At 39.4% G+C, this 20,499-nt stretch overlaps 1 protein-coding gene across 1 annotated transcript in view; it reads left to right on the top strand.

Moving 5' to 3' along the window:
• Positions 1-20,499, top strand: part of ERN2 (endoplasmic reticulum to nucleus signaling 2) — an 886,535-nt gene that overhangs the window by 562,924 nt on the left and 303,112 nt on the right. Inside the window, exon 11 of the mRNA XM_044089233.1 lies at positions 6,072-6,193. Within this exon, the coding sequence (XP_043945168.1) occupies positions 6,072-6,193 (122 nt within the window). The remainder of the gene's footprint in view (positions 1-6,071; positions 6,194-20,499) is intronic.

Raw genomic sequence — 20,499 nt, 5'->3', positions numbered from 1 at the left:
CAGCTACAGCCAATTCCCCTGCATAAGGGAAGAACTTCCACAGACCCAGGCAATTACAGACCTGTAAGTCTGACCAGCTGCATATGCAAAGCCATGGAAAGACTTATCATGGAACTAATTAATAAGGACATAGATAACCTCCAAACACTGGACCTGTCTCAAGGGCAGGTCATGCTTACTTAACCTAGTGGACTCCTTTGATAAGGTCACCAAAGGAATGAATGATGGTAAAATGGTACACACTGCATACCTCACCAATGGAGTCCCCCAGGGCTCTGTGCTGGGACCTCTTCTGTTTGGAAACTACTTATCCTAAATAAAAGCCAGTACCAAAGGGCTGTGGCTGACTAAGTTTGCAATCCTTGAATCATCACATGACTTTGCCATCCTGTAGGAAGGTTTGTCCCAAATAACTTGTGCCAAAATCATGGACTGAAACTAAATATCAAAAATATATAATTGTATCCTTTGGGAAGCCATCTACCCTGAGGAACTACCGCATTGACAATATGCTCCTAAGAGTTGACTCAGTTGTTCAGGATTTGGAAACTTATGTGGACAGTGACCTAATTTCAGCCAACATGTGTCCATTATCATAAGAAAGTCATTTTATAGTGCACAGCATGAAAACAAAGAGATTGTATCTAGATCTAGGGATGTCATTCTCCCCCTTTACTCAGCCCTCATTAGGTCAGTCATTGAGTATAAAGCTCCCTTTGGGATGTATCTGTCCAAACACATGCAGCAGCTCTAACACCCACAGAGATACTTTACTAAAAAGATAAAAGGCCTAAACAATATATCCAACATGGACTGATTTTATATCCTACATACTGCTAAGAGATGACCTATGTCTGGCATAAAAGGCATCCCCTGACCAAATACCGATGAATTTACTGTACATTAGCAAGTCAAGTAGCATTAGGAATATTCCGTCTAACCTTCTTCTGCAACATTAACAGACTGGTTTGGAGGGGCAGGTTTATCACACAGTGGATAGTTCTGCTCTGGAACAGACTCCCTATATATATATATATATATATATATATATATATATATATATATATATATATATAAAACAAAGCCCATCCGTGACCATTCAAATGCACCTTGGATCTATGGATGGGAAACCGAAAATTTACTTTACAATAAAATGGTACAAACCCTAAAGAAGCCTTCACTCAAAGGACTGGCACTTCTAGAGGGTGTTATTTAATGGTGGTCTGGTAATGTCTGTTAATACTTGGGTGTAGGAGAACAGGTTTATATTGGAGGTGGACTGTTTTTTGGTAAGTTCTAACCAGTCAATGTTAACGTTACCTAGGCTGAATGTTTCATTTTGAATAGTTTTAGATGTCCAAGCGAGGATTTTTTCTAGTATAGGAATGTTATTTCCTCCTAATGTAATTTTATATTCTCACTCCAATCATCTAATCAATAAAAAGGACCTTTTGCCATGGATATGAACTTTCTCACTATTTCCATTTCCATCTTGGTGGATATGGATACCGGAGGCAATGCAAAAATTGCCTCATGCTTACTGACACCCAGTTAATTCTCAAACAAACTGATATGGTATGTGAGAGATGTATTTGCACAGTGTCACTGGAGGCAAAGCTCTTGCATAAAAGCACTCCTAATGTCAATCAGGTTGTTAGTAGCACACTCGCTGCACCCATCACAGACAGTTCAAAGCAGACATATAGACCCGCATATGCTGAGGCACTTAAATGTAACCTTCCTAAACAACCAAAGACCTCCTAGATGAAGTATATATAACAAATGCCCTCAGCAGCTCCACATGCACTCTTTCAAAACAACAGCCACATCTCATGGAGCCTGTACTTCTAAGCCCATAAGGCAAGCCACCAGACAATCCAACATTCTGGGCATTGGAGACTCCATTGTGAGACCCATTGATGTTCCTCTCACCAGGCTGAGTAAGGAGAAAGTCATAGTGAGTTGTTTATCAGCTGCCAGGATCTGCCACATTTTCACACACTCAGGTCATTGGACCAACCACAAGTAGCAGTGTGACTCAGTCATAGTCCATGTGGATGTAAATGACCTTAGACATACCTCCCTAGACTGTATGAAGAGAGACATCATGGAGTTCTTGGAAAATGTGTCCCAGGCTGCTATGAGCCTAACATTGAGCAGCATTTTACCTTCTCCAAAGTTGATGCCACTATATAAACAGAAGACGACTGACTTTAATAATTGGCATAGTTTCTGGTGCCATTCTAAGGGGATGCAGTATTTGTCAGCATGGAAGGAAATGGTTAACAGACCATACTACTTTGCCAGGGATGGTCTGCACCTCTCCCCCCTAGGCTTTCAGATATTAGCTAAAACATTATCATCTCCAGTAGTGCCTTTTTTAGGCAATGCCAAACTGAAAATACTTCCAACATATCAAATCAAAACCAAGAAAATCTGAAAGTGTTACTGCTCTATGCTAGAAATCTAAACAAAAAGCTCCACTCCCTACAAGCTCTCCTCACTCTTGAGAATGCTGGTGTCTGTGCAGTCCCTGACACATGGTATAAATTCATGGAGAGCATACCGGCAGTGCAAGGCTATAATGCCTTCGACATATTTAGACTACACGCACAGGGACTAAGGTTGCCCACCTTGTTGCTGATTGTGACATACTAATGGCAGAAAAACTGTATACTGAAAGGCATAATAATGTGACAAGACTGTTGCACTGGCAATTGTGCAAACATTATAACATTGAAGTAGCTGAAAAACACTGGAACATAAGCCACACAGCATCATAGAAAATGATAGTTTACATCACATGGGATCACCTATTACCAACAGTTCAAAAGATAGATTTGAGAAAACCAGATATAGTGATCCATGAAAAGAAGACAAAAGTTGCATTGATCATTGAAATCACTACACCCAGTGACTATAGTGTCTTGCATACAGAGAGACAGAAAGTCATAAAATGTCAGGATTTTCAGGCAGAAACTAGAGCAAGTGGAAGAAAGATACCCAGACAGTTCTAGTAGTAGTAGGAGCAACATGTCTTATAAAAAATAATCTACAATCGTATTTAGATATGTTACTCATACATGTAACTCTCTACGAATTGCAGGAGTCATTACTAGGCACATTGCAGGTGATGCAATGAGCACTTCTGGCTAATGTCAAAGATTGAAACAATACTAATTTCATGAACTTTAATCATACTGTCACTTAGGAATGGGGTCCATTCCTGTCATTATATTAGAAACCCAGAGGACTTGGAGAAATGAAAAAAAAGGACTAAAGGTGGAGGTATCTCGATTTATATCAAAGATAAATATACTTCAAGGCTGGTCAAACAGGACAATGCACTTGAGCTTCTCCATGTTCAAATCACCATAGGAAAAATCCCATACCACTTTCTTCCAGGCTGTAAATCCCACTGTATGATCCAAGAAACCCATAGCATGTATTTAGCCTTATTGGAAACATTTCACCATCCACCCCAGTACCATATTCATGTGTGACATTAATTTCCCCACTATTAAATGGGAAACAGGCCAAGGACAACTACAGAGCATTCTTAAGGTGTGTCCACAATCACTAAGGCAATACACAGTTGTGTGCAGAGCTCATTGTTGTTAGAGCCGCCTATGCACAGCCAGAAGATACAGCAAACCTACTGACTGACAAATTCAGCTCTAAGTTTACCCCTCTCCCCCTCAGCCTTCCATCAGGAAATACTGTCAATTATAACTCCCCTGCTATCACAAGGGAACAGGTCCTTAATGCCCTCTCTAAGGCCAGGAACACTGCATTAATAGGCCCAGACTATATCCCAGGATGCCTTCTAAATAGCATGAAACATGACCTATCAGGCCCTCTGGAATTACTATTTAACTGTAGCCTCCAAACAGGCTTCATGCCTCACAAATAGAGAAGAGCAACAGTAATCCCTCTGCACAAAGGTGGGCCATTTACAGACCCTGGAAATTACAGACTCATAAGTCTTACTAATCTCATATGCAAAGCCGTGGAAAGAATTATCATGGAAATGATCAACAAAGACCTAGGAAACCTCCGGACACAGGACCCAAGTCAGTTTGGTTTCATCAAGGGCAGGTCATGCCTACTCAACATGGTGGACTTCTTTGAGAAGGTCACCAAAGCAATGGATGAGGGAAAAACAGTTCACATTGTCTGCCTTGACCTGGCCAATGCATTTAACAGAATACCGTACTCGGGCATTGTTCACAAACTCAGGAGGTTAAGTATAAACCCTTATGTTACCTGGTGGATACCCAGCTGGCTCACAGACAGGACCCAGGAACTTAGAATTGAGGAGTTCACCTCTACAAAGAGGCCAGTCACAAGCGGAGTTCCTCAGCGATCGATCCTGAGACTGCTCCTATTTGGCATTTACTTCTCTGAAATCAAGGCCAATACCAATGGCCTCTGGCTGACTAAATTTGCAGATGATTGCAAATTAGGTGTAGTCACAGAATCCTCCAGTGACACAAATATTCTCCAGGAAGGGCTGACACAGACAAAAAAACTGGTGTCATAGCCATGGACTAAAAGTAAATGCTAGGAAGTGCGTAATAGTATCCTTCCAGAAGTCATCCACCTTTGGTAGCTATCATATTGATAACACACCCCTAAGAGTTGACCCAGTACCAGGTACTTGAGGATACACATAAACATTAATCTAGCCTTTGACCATCATGTGTCTATGATATTGAGAAAATCATTCTATAAACAAAGATATGGCATCTAGGCCCAAGGAAGTCATTGTTCCACTGTATTCAGCATTCATCAGACCTATCATTGAGTACATTGCCCCGATGGTATTTACCTAACCAGGTACATCCAACAACTGGAACGTCCAAAGAAGTTCCTCACTAAAAGAATAGAGGACATAAGTAACATGTCCTATGCAGAATGCCTCAAGACCCTGACCCTGTATTCTATCTTCTATAGGCTGTTTAGGGAAGAGCTATGCCCTGATTGACATCCTGCCTATCTGCAAAACAAGCAGCACCAAAATTACCCATTCTAAACGCTTAAACCTTGCCTGTGATATAAATAGGGCCTACTGGAGAGACAGGTTTGTATCCTAGAGACAGTTTACTACTGTTTGTTCGAACAGCAAAACATTTGCCGTTTGAAACAACGAATAGTAAACCCGAAAAAATGCATTCCAACCACATTTGAGTCGACATTGTGGCCGAATCCATCATGTGATAGCTGTGTAGGAGCTGATGTAAATCAGACTCCTATATGATAAATCACGTTTTTGCAGGGGGTCAAGCCCCCCCTGCACACCCCCCTACTAATGTATTCCAACTCAGAGATCGCACTACATTGGGGGTATGGATGAATTTCCAATCCCCACTGTACCACGATCTCCGTGCAGATAGTCGAATACACTTATGCGAATGCACTACACCATTCGCATAAGTATGTTCACCTATCCCATCCATTTATGTTTTGTGCACAACATTCTGATTTTCGGCAGCAGTGCTGCCGACAGAATGTCATTCGCACAAACCATAGTAAACCCCTAGAGACTACCTCTTCTCTGGAACAGACTCCACATCGATGTGAAGCATAGTTCCTCCCTTACCCAGTTCAACTGTAACTTGGACAATTGGATGGGTATCAGCTTTTTGATTGGTGCATGAAAGTGTCAGTAAAAGCAAGGCAAGGAAATAAAGAAGCGGGTTCCAGTGAGTTACACATTGATTTGGCTTGATTGCGCAAGTAAAGAGGTAGGTGACAAACTATAACCCTTCTAGTCCAGCTGAAGTTGGCTGAATAATTAGTTAATAGAAATATTTTTGTTTTCTCTAAGTAGAACATAGCTGTTTTCTGTTTCTTTTTCCAGTTTCCCATCTTGTTTGTTGCATCACTTCAGTAACATACTTTGGAAATTGTATTATAAAAGATAGTATAGTTCGTTAGTTCTACTATATATGCATGCTGTACCAGAAATATACTAGATGAGAGGAGTAGTTTGTGAAGCACGGGTTTGGCTGTCTTTTTATGAAGAGATTTAAATGATTCCATTAAGAATATTTAATTTGCTTAACTAGGACATCATGAACTTCCTCCTTTGGCTCAAACAACAATGCTGCGAACATTTCCTGACAACCTGAAAAGGAATTCTGAAGCCATTATTTCCACAAAACCTGCAGGCAGAACAGTCTTTGATGATGTAAGTTATGCCAGTTTAAATTTATAAAAATGTAGAAAGCCACACAAGTTCCAGTAGATGTAAAACTGTTTACTGTGAATTCTTTCCAGACTCAAGTGATGTAACTGACAACATAATTCAATGAATCAATTTTTAAATCATTTTGTAGGTATAGAAATTTGACTTGTCCAGTTCCTGGTATAGCATACATGGCTTACGAATCTTCTCAAAAAGGTTTTGAGAGCAGGCCATGCTGTTCAGAAATACTATTAAGACACAGGGAGATGGCAATGGTAGGAGAAAGCAGAATGCTGAGATGTATTCTCATGGGGAGAGATTCCAGAACCTAAGAGGTAAAGCTGCCATACTTCAGGGCCTTACTCAAATCACACTTTCAGTGTCACTTGGAATTCTGGAAGCCATGTAAGGAAATGGACACCAGGCTGCTAGAAGGAATTCAAAGAAAGCTACCAAAAAATATGTGGAATGGAGAAGAAGGAATGTAATTGGAGGCTGGAGGAGATGGAACTTTTCTCACTTGAAATGAGAAGAGATGAGAAGACCATGAGATTAGTGTACATGATCATGGAAGAGGGTAGGTAGGCATACAGTAGGCTATGGGAACAAACTACCCCATGGACCTCTGAAAGTACTTTTTACAGAATGTATTGTGAGCCCATAGAATGGACTGCCAAAATGGCTGGTGCAGAGGGAATCCACAAAGGCAATAAAGATGGCACTGGATAGGTAGAAAAAGATTAAGAGGGAAGGTAAGAATAGAGTGGAGGAAGAATGATAAATGCACATAAAAAGTCAGACCATTTAGGCTTGGTGTCTCTTTCTGCATCAGGAAAATGTTAGATAATGCAGACAAATTAATGAGCTCTCCCTCGCTGACCTTATTACTGAAGATCAGTCTTAGAAATGTCTCATGCTGAAAGTTAACACATTACTGTAGATAATATATAATAAGGTGGAAATACATAGTAAAGATTGAAGCATAACTGTCTGCATGCCCAGATGTCAGTGAACAGTCCTGCCTGCCATCTGAGAACTTAAACCAAGTTTCATCTCACTCCGCATCTCCAAGTCCTTATAGCTGGCTAGTCATGAACCTCAAGATAAAAGTGCTACCAACACTGTTCTATGCACACAAAGGGCACAACATCTTAACATTTATTGACAGCAAGCACTAAGGTCCAAAAGGGTCTGACCATCATACACAAGTGGACAGATAACCCTGGAAATGTCATCATCGCTATCATCATTATAGTCGATACCCTTTTACAGTGAGTAGGTATAGTACTGAGCAGGCCTTTCTAGGTACAAAGTCAGGGATATTGATATGGCTGAAAAGACTGTAGGCTAACTGGGAAGTCTTATAACTTTTAGTTGTCTGCACTAGCAATAAACTGTCTTAAGCGTTCTTCATTGGAGGACGTGCAGTGTGACGTGAAGAGAATCTCTGCCTTTTCAAAGACAGGGAAGACTTTGATACCAAGCAAGTTCATTCCTTCACTAAGAACGGCACTTAGATTCTGAAATAAAATTATTGATTTTAATCACTGGTTTTACTACTGGTGATATACACCATGGACTCATTGCTTGTCCACTTGAAAATAAATATGTGGCACTCCATCTTGCTTCAAAGGTGGGGGGGCATGTTGTTAGACATTTGATCTGAAACCCAAATGGAACACTGATGTGAAACTAGTTTCCCTCAATGCCTGTTTAAGGACTCAGCTAGCTTACCCCAAATACCAAGATGTAATACTTGCTCCAGATCATATGGGTCTAGGGAAAACATATCTCTCTTTATGCATGGCATTCTCAATGGCAAAGTGTTAGATACCAACCTGGGTGAAGACGTAATAAGTAGCTTATTAACATAAACGAAAAAGATTTCCATTTACCAAATTTTTTCTATACGATGAATGTGACATTTTGTGAAAATGTTGAATTCCTTAATAAGCCAGTAGAATCGTAATAATTACAAGGTAACTGAGTCATATGAGCATTTATGCCTTACTGAGTACTCACCCTCTGACCAAGCCCCTTTTTCTTGCAGAACAGCAGTCTTATCAAGTCTTGTCAGTCTGTGAGTGAATTTGTGAAAACCCATCCTGTCATCCAGTTCCCATTTGAAGCAAGGTCATGTATCACTCTGCTTAATGTGTAGTTGAAGAGTCTATTCCCAGGCTGGGAATGGAACTGTGTAATGACACTATCCCTCTGCCTAGTTTTATTTATTTGCTGATGAAGTTTTAGATCCCATGTTCTGATATTCATAGGTTTATACTAGGCTATCAACCAGTATCTTTACAATCCTAGCTGTGCAACCCAACTATTTTGTCCCCAAGTTCCTTGGGCACCTGTGTGGTTGAGTATGTTAGTAAGGAGGTAGCTAATAGTCAGTTGGGGAGGATATGTTAGTTTGGTATTAATTTACTTAGTGTTGACCTCTGTCCATCAAAAGCATGGGGGCCATACTGGGGATGAATTTGTGATTCCCCATCCATTGATCAAGGTTTCATTTGAATAGGCGCTGGGATGATTTCTGCTTCATGTAGATAGGGAACATATTCTATAGCATAGGGATCCTTTGAGTCATATATCAGTTTCTCCAGCATGTTTAAATCACAAAGTTCAGGTCTTTGGATCTAGTGTTTCTGGTGCTGTTTGTTTTGCAGATGTATAAGAGATCCAGCAGAGTTGGATCTGAGGATGTCTTATATGCCAGGCACAGATCACCTCTCAGTAACCTGTAGGAGACTGAGTGCAGAAATAAGGCCTCTCATGTTGAGGAACCTTTGAGGTTGTTCCAAGTATTGCAAGTACCTGGTTAAGTACATGCCAAAAGGGGCATTGTACTCAATGATGGGCCTGATAAGGGCTAAGTAGAGTGGTACTATAGCTTTTTGGACTTGGATGCCATACCCTTGATTATGGGTTGGGGGGACATAGTATGACTTTCTTACTATTTTGGCTACATGTTGGTCAAAGGCCAGATTACTGTCTATATATGTTCCCAGATCCCTAATTACTCAACTCTTGGGAGTGTTTTATCGATGGAGTAATTAGCTTGGGTAGATTATTTTCCAAAGAACACTGTAATATATTTCTTTGCATTGAGTTTTAATCCATGGCTTTGACATTAGTCATTCGCTTGTGTTAGACCATTTTGTAGGATGTTAGTGTCCTGAGGGGAGTCTATGATAGCACCCAGTTTACAGTCATCTGCAAACTTAGTGAGCCAGAGGTCTTTGACATTAGCTTTGACTTCTGAGAAGGAGATGCCAAACAGAAGCGGGCCAAACACAGAGACATGGCAGTACTCCACTGCTGACCGGTCTCCTAGTGGAAGTGATCTCACAGATCCTGATTTCTTGGTTCCTATCTGTGAACCAGCCCGTTATGTATAGATTTATGCCTAGTTCTGAGAGTTTAACAACTCTTGAGTTGGGCATTGTATCGAATACCTTGGTTAGGTCAAAATAGATGGTTTGCCCCATTTTTCCTCATCCGTAACTTTGGTTACTGTCTCAAAGAAGTGTACCAGGTTGAGTAGTCAAGACATTCCCTTAAAAGCTGAACTGGGATAAGTCCAGTGGCTGTAGGTTGACGATGCCCTTGTTGATCATTTCCGTAATAATTTTTCCCATGGCTTTGCATAATAGTAGTTTCCTGGGTCAGTTTATGGTCCACCTTTATGAAGATGGATGACTGTTTCAGCCCTCCATTCACCTGGCAAGTAACCTGTTTTAATGCAGTAATTGAAGAGTACGTCAAGTGGTCCTGCTAGGTCATGTTTTAGGCTATTTATGAGGCAACTGGGAATATTGTCAGGGTCCATTGAGCCTGTGTTTGTGTCCTTAGCTAGTGCCACCAGACCCTGCCTCCCCATTGATAGTTGGGGGGGTTGTGCTAGAAGGGATTTCACAGGGGAGAGTGGGGGGAGTGGAGGATGAAATCAGAGTTAAATTTATTAGCCAGTTGATTTGCTATGTCACCCCATTTATCACAAATTTTACGCACTGCTGAGTGTTACCTTTAAGGTTCCTGAAGTAGCTAAAGAAGGCCTTCCAATTGTCCTTAGCCTTGGAGGCTATCCTGACCTCATAAATGGCTTTGTTGGACTTTTATTAGACCGCTTAGTTTCTTGTCTAATTAAATCACAGAACTCCTGTCTCTGTGAGGGTTGCTGTTTCTGATTTTGGCCATGATTTTTTTTTCTTTTATTATATACCCTGTTTAGGTAAGGATTCCACCAGTGGAGTTTGTTTTTGGTGTTAGGTCTGGGCTTGCTTGTACAGCCAGTTACATGTTTCCATATGGTTTCTGTAAATAATTCTGCATAGATAGCTGTATTCTTGGAGTTTAGGGGGCCCATGAATTTTTGGCAAATGCTTGTTTAATAGGATGTAGTTTGCTCTAGAATCATCCCTAACTGTTATGGGTTTAGTTTGGTTTTCCAGGTTGATTTTTATTTTGAGGGAAACAGTTTTGTGGTCCAACAGTGTGGATGTGACATGGGGTGGTTGCAGTGCTGTCTCATGTTGGTGAGTACTAGGGCCAATATGTTAGATCCTCTGGTTAGAGTGTGCATTATATGGTGCAGGGGTGTTTGTACTGATAAAGTCCAGGAAACAATGTGCCTGTGAGTTAGAAGTAGTCTACATTTCCCAATCTATAGAGGGGTAGTTAAAGTCTCCCATGAATAGGGTATTTGGTAGGATGGTGAGCACCTCTAGTAGGTCTGCATAAGAGTTATGAGCTACGATGGTCATAGAGGGTGACCTGTCTGTTCTGCCGTTGGTCTAAATGTGTGGAAAGCACTGTAGCCTTGCCCTGCCAGAGTACTTTGTACAGCTTTGAACCAAGTCTCAGTAACAACACAGATGTCTACATTCTCCAGAGTAAGGAGAACTTGTAGGGTGTCGAATCTCTTGTTTAGGTTCCTAGCATTGAGCTGTAACACCTTAAGGTTGCTTTGAGGTTTTCTTTTTTGCTGTGTTGGTAGTTTTGCCATTTTGACATTGCCTGTAAAAGCTGTAAGGGGTACAAATGTTAGCCAATATCCAGAAGCCCAGGGGGGACAGGTGCAGACCAACCTTGGCAAAGCAATGTGGTCTGTTAACCATGTCCTCCCATGCTGATAAATACTGAGTTCCCCTGGAGTAATGCCAGAAACTACGTCAGTTATTAAAATTGGCTATTTTCTGTTCATACTGTGGCATCATCCCTGGTGAAGTCAGAATGGTGCTCAATCCAAGGCATGTACCAGTCTGGGGCACATATTCAGAGAGATCCATAATGTCTGTTTTTATATAGTCCAGTGAGGTACATCTCAGGTCATTTACACCCACATCGACTATGATAGAATCATATCGGTACCTGTGGGTCAGTGACTTGAGTGTGTGCATGATATTGCAGATCCTAATTCCAGATGAACAACTAACAGTTGTTGTCTCCTTGTTGAGAGAAGCTTCTGTGTATCATACAATATAATCCCCTATGACAAGAGTACTAGGTAAAGTGTTTGCTTGTCTTATGGACTTTGTTCTTGGGGTAATTATTGGATGTAGGCGTATGAGTGTATTAGGTATTGCTTTTGGTGTATGCTTTAGTGCTTGCTGAGGATAGGTGATGCCATTTGATGGCTTAAGAGGTCTTTGAGGGTTGGAAAGGTTTCTTTTAAGTGCTTCAGCCTAAGAAGTTCTATGTGCATGGTGAGCAGTATAATTGATGGATGCAGTGTGTGTGTTCTTGTCAACCTTGTTTGTAAGCAAGAATTTTGCCTCCAAGGAGTTATGTATGAACATGTCTTGCTTACTGTGTTAGTTTCTTTAAGAATTAAAAAGTTATCTGAGTACATGAGGTAATTTCCACATTGTATCAGCATGCCCATATCTACCAAGCTGGCCATGGAGACAGTAGGAAATTGCAAATCCATGATGTCAGGACCTGTATTAGGATTGGGCTAGGGACCTGGTTTTACATGGGTTACCTGAGTGATGTCTAGGGTTAAGGCTAAATGTCAGATAGTACTATGATCTGATATTGGTGCTGTTTGACATGCTAACTAGCTGCTCTGAGCTTATTTCCACACCAATCCTTTCCGTGTTACAGGTTAAAGTCCTACATAGTGGCGTAATAGGTTTGCCTTTATACAGAGTACTGTCACTGTGCGGTAAACAGCCCCACTCAAATGCACCTAATTTATAGCAAACAGAAAAAAGCTGAAAACTAACTACCAGGATTTGTGGCCAGTAAACGATTGCACTTTTCAGCTCCTGGAATGCTTCCCAACTCAGAGAGACCAGGTAAACACCTTGTGCCACAACACAGATGATCCTGGAATTTCTTAATGTAAAAGCACACCAAAAGTAGCTCTCAAGTGCAGATTAACACCAAACAATTAAGTCCCTAAAAAGCTCTCTGGTTGATTAAACAATCTCACTTTAAGTCTTAATGTGTGTTTCCCAAATCAGACAGATCAAGCTAGCTTACTGCTGCCTCTAGAATAGCAGTCCCAGTCTTAATGTAAAAAAAAAACACACTTTAGTGAGGCAAAAGTGAAAAGGTATCAGAAACAAATCAACTAGCTATAACAAGTAATTCTCATTTAAGCCTGCCTGTGAGTATCCTAGCTTAGATAGACCAGGGTACCTTTCTACTGCCACTAGAATTGCAGTCCCAGTCTTCTTGATGTAAAAATGCACTTTGGTTAACCACAAGTGAAACAATACCAGAAAAAAATCTAACTAGCTACAAGTAATTACAAGGTGAATCAAAGGCAGGCAAGCCAGGAATGAGAAACACACACACTTCAAGGCAATTTCATAGCACAGTAAAAGTCTAAGTGGAATGGCTTCCCAGTTTCTTCTGTCAGTAACTAGTAAGATGAGCAGAGGAGGTAAGACTGAGAGGAGCTTCTAGGGCAGGTAGCTGAAAAGCCTCCAAGTTTAAAAATGTAAGATGAAATGGGTGGGTGGTAAATTCAGAAGAGAGCTAGTAAAAATGCAATAAAATGAGGGCCTGTTCAGAGCACCTAGACCCAGCACGAAAAACACTGCAAACTAAAAATACTTTTTAATAGCTTTAAATTCTGATAAAGAACAAATACAAAACACAAAACTGATTTAAATGGTAAGATAAGTGAAGTATTTTAAATGTAGTGTAAATGTACTTCCCTGAATGCAAAATGTAGTCCAAATGCTTTGTTTTCAAGCTTCAAGCAGTCCCAAGACTAAGATGGCTGACTGCGTGTGTAATGTAAAATATGAGGATGCTGGTTTAATTCCTGCAAGCTCTGGTTACAACTCAGATGGCTGTCCAAACTGGATTTTTGTCTTAAGTTTGAAAAATGACTACAACACAGAATTAGATGAGCAATACTAATAATCCACTCTAGAGCTGAGAAAAAGAACAATGGATGCTGTTTGAAAGTTGAGTAAAACACAGCAGACATTTTGGAACTGTTTCCCATTATTTATTTCTCCTGTATGACATCTACTTTTCTGAAGTAAAAGCCAATACCAAAGGGCTCTGGCTGACTAAGTTTGCAGATGACTGCAAGCTAGGAGAAGTCACTGAATCCCCAGATGACTTAGCTGTCCTGTAGGAAGGATTGACCCAAATAAATAACTGGTGCTAAAATCATGGAATGAAACTACATTCCAGAAGATGCATTATTGTATATTTTGGGAAGTCATCAACCCCAAGGAAGTACTACACCCTCTTAGAGCTGACCCAGTTGTGTGGGATTTGGGAACTTATGTGTATAGTGACCTAACTTTTGACTAACGGGTGTCTATTGTTGTAAGAAAAGATTTCATTATTGCACAGCTTATAAACAAAGGAATTGTATCGAGATCTAGGGATGTCCCTTTACTCAGCCCACATTAAGCCAGTCATTGACTATAATGCCCCCATTGCCATTTGTCTGTCCAGACAAATGCAACAACTGGAACTTCCACAGAGATGCCTTACTAAAAGGATAAAAGGCCTAAGCAACATGTGCTACATGGATAGACTCAAAGCCTTGTCACTCTACTTTGTATACTACAGACTGCAAGAGGAGACCTATGTCTGGCATGCAAGGCATCCTCCAACCCATTACTGATAGATTTACTGCACATCAGCAAGTCAGATGGCATCAGAAATGATCAGTATGGGGATCTAAACCTCATCTGCAACATCAACAGATCAGTTTGGAGGGACAGGTGTGTCTTGCAAAGGGTACTGCTGCTGTGGAACAGACTCTCCATCCACATAAAATAAAGTACATGCCTGTCCATATTCAAGCACAGCTAAGGTGTATGGATGGCAAACAGATAAGTTTCTCCAGGACTGCACCCCCCCCCCCGCCACACACACACACACACACACACACACACTACTAATGGACACAGGAAGCTCTTAAATCCTTTATTACATGCATGGGCTCCCTAAAAGTATCTATATGATTCCATGTATTACCATTGGGATAATATAGAATCGTTATCCATGGGAGACATAAGGCCATTATATAATCAAATGGGATAGTTTATTCCAAGCTCAAAAAATGGAATTGGTTAGGCTTAATATGACATGAAAGGTCAGGTAGCTTACCTGTGAAACTATGAACCTATTTGTTTTATGGAGATACAGAAGGTCTAGGACTGTTGGGTCTTTAATGACTCATAAGGCAAGGCACAGATCTCCACTGATGAGTCTATAAAATAGAAACAGTGTTTCCAGTCTTTTCTGCTAGCTTAGTGTTCTTAAGCCAATGATAATCATATCAGGAACCATTGTTTTTTCTTTCTAAATGTCTGATGCGTCTAGTGAGATACATCCCAAAGGGTAATTGTATTCAGTAATTGGTCTAATCAATGCTGGGTATAAGGGAACAATAACCTCTTTAAATGTAGATATTTCATGGGCAGCTACTTGCACCAAATAGAGGGACTTCTTGACCAACATCATTGCATGGTGATCAAAAAGTATGGAATTGCCAAACCATATTATATGGTCTATAAAACATTCCCATTTTGGTGGAGGTATTGTTTATGTTGTATGTCATGGGGAGGGGTAGTCTATCTTTTTTTGTCACTGACGCCAATTATTTGTGCGCTGGATATTTAGAAGATTAAGTTCTTGCTGAAGGGCTTAGGTGTCAGTGTGACTTGATAATAACTCCCAGTTTAAAGGTTTCAGGGGCAGTACATTATAGAAGATGCACACAAATGTCACATATATACAGACATACATACATGCATATAAATATTTCAGGCATGGGAAGTAATGAATGCCCTTCTAGCCCAACAGTATAGCAAAAATGAAAGTTATGTACTTACCATAATACTAGATCCATGTTGTCTTCTTCCATCCGTCTCAACAGTTGGGTATATTGATTCCATATGTATCTGATTTCAGCACTTTATATAAAAGTCTCTGCTCCAAGGCTCGGGTTCCTCACCTTCCCATAATGCACCACCACCCTACCAGTCCTTCAGATTGAATTTGCCCCAGAAAACAAGATATCGCAACTCAAAAGTGACACCCCTTTATTATCAAATAATGATCAGTGTGTAGCTGAAAAACAAAGCCATGGTTAAAATTAATGCTGTCCAATGGGAGCCATAGAGAGGTTTATCAAGTTTGCTGATAGTTGCTGATTTATTAGCAACATCCTTTCTCCAACAGTTTTCTCTCCCTTATAGCACTTAACCAGGTGTGCAAACTACAGCCTAGAATTTAATATTAATTTAATAAGAAGTGTGGTTCTGTCCTTTGGAAAGAAGGTGGTCCCATTTAAGTACTGTATTGAGGATCACACACTGAGATGAGTAAAATTGCTGAGAACATTGGTTCAGTGATGATAGTTTTCCTTTCAGTCGTCACATTGTCAAAGCTATCTGCTAGGTCTTTGGTAGCATGTTTAGTACTGAAATGGACAACCTGCTGCTCAAGGGAGATCTTTATTCCTCCTAGATACCTCTCTTATTCACTCAGTTGTAGAGTGCAGTGCCTCATTCTGCAGTCTCCTAAATACCTACTTCATATAGAAAATTTTCAGATATTCCTTATCAAAAAGATTGAAAAGCTTAATAAGTTGAATTACTTAGAAAAGCTTCAACAACTGTCCTTCTGTCATCTTAGTGCCTCCTCATGAGTGAGCTATACCATTAAAACTAGAAGGAATATATTGCACTCAGTTTTTGAAAGTACAGATAAGCAGTATGACTAGTATTCCACAGCAGGATTTGTTAAGGGCACATTGTGTGTATGCCCAAAAACTGGCCTTGAGAAAGAAGCCATGATTTATATTAGTAAAGATACAGTCATACCAGCAGAAAGAGTTACTTCTGACAAAATTGAGGCAGAAAAGAAATGTATTAGAATTGGGGACACCTGGGTGTATGTGGAAAAGAATTATTCACTCACTATACACCAGGTAGAAGAGAAGCAAGTATCCTTGCAGTCAGAGGACATTGAGAAGCTAAGGAGGAAGTAAAAAAGTTAGTAAGCAAATGTTCTGCAACAGCTTTTGCATTGACTTTCAACACAGAAGCTGTCATAGCTACCACATCTGTTCAAACAGGCAGTGCCCTTAAACTTGCAAAAGTCTAGAAGCACCAGTTACTCTTTTCATATTCACTACATTGATGGAAGGAGATGTGTCATTAAGACTACATTATTTACATGTGCCTTACAGGAGATTTCTTGCCTCTTTGGAGCAATTTCAGTGTTTTTTTTTTCTGAATTTTACAACAATAATCTTAGTTTAAGTTTCTTTTGTTTAAAAATGGAGCTATCCCTCCTACCTGTGTGATTTTGCCATTACCTAGTATTGTATTCCAATTCTGCTGTATAATCATTTAATTTCAATCAAATGTAATCAAAAAGTTAAAGAGGAAACCTTGCAATGCTGCTGACATCTCTTTCTCCCTTGTTGTGCTGCTGGTGTTTAGGCTAGGCTGGTATCTGTGTCTGTTCCTCTACTGCTTGTTAACTAATAGTCTCACCCATGTTTTGTATTTTTTTTATTTTTGCAAAAAAACAGAACATTTGTCTTGTGGTTAAAAATTTTACTTCAGAGATCAATCTTGGCAGTGGTAGCCTCACAAATTGGCCTTTTAACCACATTTTTTCATTTTTTTACACAGGATAGTGCAGTCAGAATGTAAATATGAATGATCTCAAGTGTTCTTTTTGTAGGTGTTTGATTGAAACTTCTAACCTGCCCTAAAAGTGTTATTTAAACATCAACATAATGCATTTTTCTCTTCCCACTTGAAATGTAAATGTCAGAAACATAGTACTGATGTTTAATTCTTCTACAAAAGAACTAACTTCATCCCTAGCCCTCTGCCAAGTAACAAAGATCATCAATAAAATGAGAATATAATTTTATGTTTTTGAGGGTGTCCATCTTGTAAAGACCAGACTATTCCCATTTCAGGTAAAACTACATTAGCAAATGCCATGGCCATAGAGGCTACTACGACTAATCCTTTCTTTTGATGTCATACCTTTTGAATAATTGTCCATAGCCACTTCTAGCAGGGTACAAATAATACTTGATGCATTTGTGTTTACCCTAGATCAATAAACTGTCAGACATTCTGCACTCCTTGCTCCAAAGGAATCAAAAATATATAGTGACATTATATTTAAAGTGGCAACATCTGGTGGTTTATATATAATATTATTTCTTATAGGGCACCATGCAGAATCTGTGTTGCTGCTCAAGCTCCACTCATTTTTTGGTGAGTTTTGAGTTGGAAACATTCTGCATGTTTTTTGGAGGTGGGGGGAACTCTAGAGAGAGAGAGACACACACACAAGAGAACATATAAATTCCAAACAGACATTGGACAAAGCTTAGGACTGAACCATGTACCTTGTGAGTCTGGGAGATGAAGACTTTATCCGTTATACTAACTGGTCTCCCCCAGTACTTAATATATGATTTTCCACCTGTATATCAGTGTTCACTGTATCCACTTTTAAAAAAATGATGAGATCTTTTGCGTATGAAGGAATAAATATTTTTCTAATTTGCTTTATAAACATGATGCTAATAGTTCAGGTTTGGGTTCATGGGCAGCTATGATAGGATGAAAGTAAGAATTATTCTTATCCTTGTGAATCTTAGGGAATACTAAAAAAAGCTAATCTGGATTTAAAATTGTAAGTAGTCATGTCAGTGTCATTGTTAGCTAAATTTTCCAGTAACAGAGAATCAATATTCTTATGTGTAAGATTAACAGCATGCATATCAACTATCAATGTCTCAGAGAACATTCATTGCAGCAGCATGATTAGATTGTTCCATGATAACTAGTTCAGTTTTCTTGCCAGTTTTCATAAACCAACAGTTACTTAAAGCATGTATTTCTTATAGTGCTTCCCTTTGGCTAACACTTAAGTTAAAAAAGAACTTTTAGGAAGACCAGACAATGATGATGATCTAATGCCAGTCCTGCACAGTAACTCAAAAGGGTTCAAGTACTAGTTAACAGTGGATTGTTTCTGCTTTTTTTACACCACACACCTATAGAATCAATATTATACAGTTCACAGTCGTATAAAATTATTGCCAAATTTAACTTTCAAGCGAATAATTCAATATGTTGTAACTATAAAAGCTTATCTGGAGGGAATACAACTCCCTCATTGATTGAAGTCCTCCATTTGTTTACTAGAAAAATATATTTGCTTAAATTATACAGTGTGATGACTGTTGCATCTGTTACATTCCTCTCCAGTGAAAGCAGCTGCTCACTATCCCTCTGTTTGAACCACAGCCCCTGTGGAATCTATATAATATATGTTATTTATTCATTTACATTTGTTTACTAGAGCAGTCCAATTGGGTTAGAAACCCCTTTTCAGTGGAATACCAGGAGAAAATCTCCAAAAATGCAAACAATCAGTTTTCATTGCAACAAATATACATACAAAATATGCAGTACAGATGAATGCATTTGCATATAGACAGCATACAACTTTGCATAATAATTGTTCATAAGGTAAGGAACATAATGGCATGTTGGTCAATAGTAGGCAATAAAATTGTAGGATACTTGAGTCAGAAAGTGGCAAAATATCCACTTAGTGCAAATAGAGTAAAGTAGTTCAGGTTCTTTTTTTGCTTCCAAGAAACCAAGGCAAATAAGATAAAAGATAATCCACACTCAGGAAGAACCGAACCAAAAAGCACAAAGTGCAGCTTTATTGAACAACAAACAGGTCAATAAATCAAGCGCTTTCGCCAGGCAAATACCTGATTTCTCAAGATAAAAAGTAGTGTGACTGAAAAGTTTAAATACTTAAGCATCTGATCACATGGTACTTAATTAGTTCAACAAACATCCACTTAAGAAGGCAGTTAATTAGTAACTGAACTCAGTGAGTGAAAAGTATGCATATGAAAACGCAGAATAAAAGTTCAAATAGTGAAAACACTAAAAATCATTTAAAAATCATTTAAAAATGATGTACAAATGTGTGCATAAAAATCACAAATATGTAAGATAAAAGACATTTACTAATTGTAACAAGAAAATCATAGCCTAGCCCTTCTCAGCTTTAGTACACTGGATATATTAATGGCTTCATTGAGACCAGGGGATTTTGCAGCATTAAGTCTAAGCTGCCATAAAAGTTCTTTATATTCAAGGCGGGCTTCCCAGTCACCTCCTCTGGCATCCTGGGTCACCTTTTCAAGAACCATAAACTTAAGTTTCATGTTAGGGCAAGAAGCAAGATGTTTAAAAAAAGCATTAGTGTCCTTCTTTTTTGTAATGTCATATTGATGTTCATAAATTCTTTTTCTAAGGGGTCTCTCAGTCTTCCCTATGTAGAAACTGCAACATTCTGTGCATAATCCTAAATACACCACCCCTTTTGCTCGCAGTTGTAATATCGGTCAGCGTCAAATCTAAATTTTCTAGATGGAAGATAAAAAGAACTATCATTCATGATAAAGGAACACTGCTTGCATGCCCCACATTTATAGGTACCATGTTTAGGGGAACAATGCCTTGAATCTGATAGATGCTTTCTTTCAAATAACCCTTTTAGGTTAATATCCCTTCTAGTCACAAATTTGGGACGTTCCTGGATTATCCCTTTAAAGTCATCATGTAGCGTCAAAAGTGGCCAGTGTTTAAGCACTGTGTGTTCCTCCAGTTGGGAATCCTGTGAAAATGTGTGAATAAAACTATTATGCAAGTTAAAGTATTCCAAATTCTCAAACTGCTCAACTTGCTGAAAGCCACTACCTAACAGCGGAAAATACTTGGTTTGTCTATTATCTGTCACTTCTTGGGCCA

The sequence above is a fragment of the Protopterus annectens genome, chromosome 12.part0 (genome assembly GCF_019279795.1).
Source record: "Protopterus annectens isolate FY-2018-M chromosome 12.part0, PAN1.0, whole genome shotgun sequence".
Lineage (NCBI taxonomy): Eukaryota > Metazoa > Chordata > Ceratodontiformes > Protopteridae > Protopterus > Protopterus annectens.
The sequence above is the reverse complement of the archived record's forward strand: the minus strand, read 5'-3'. Positions and strand labels throughout refer to the sequence as shown.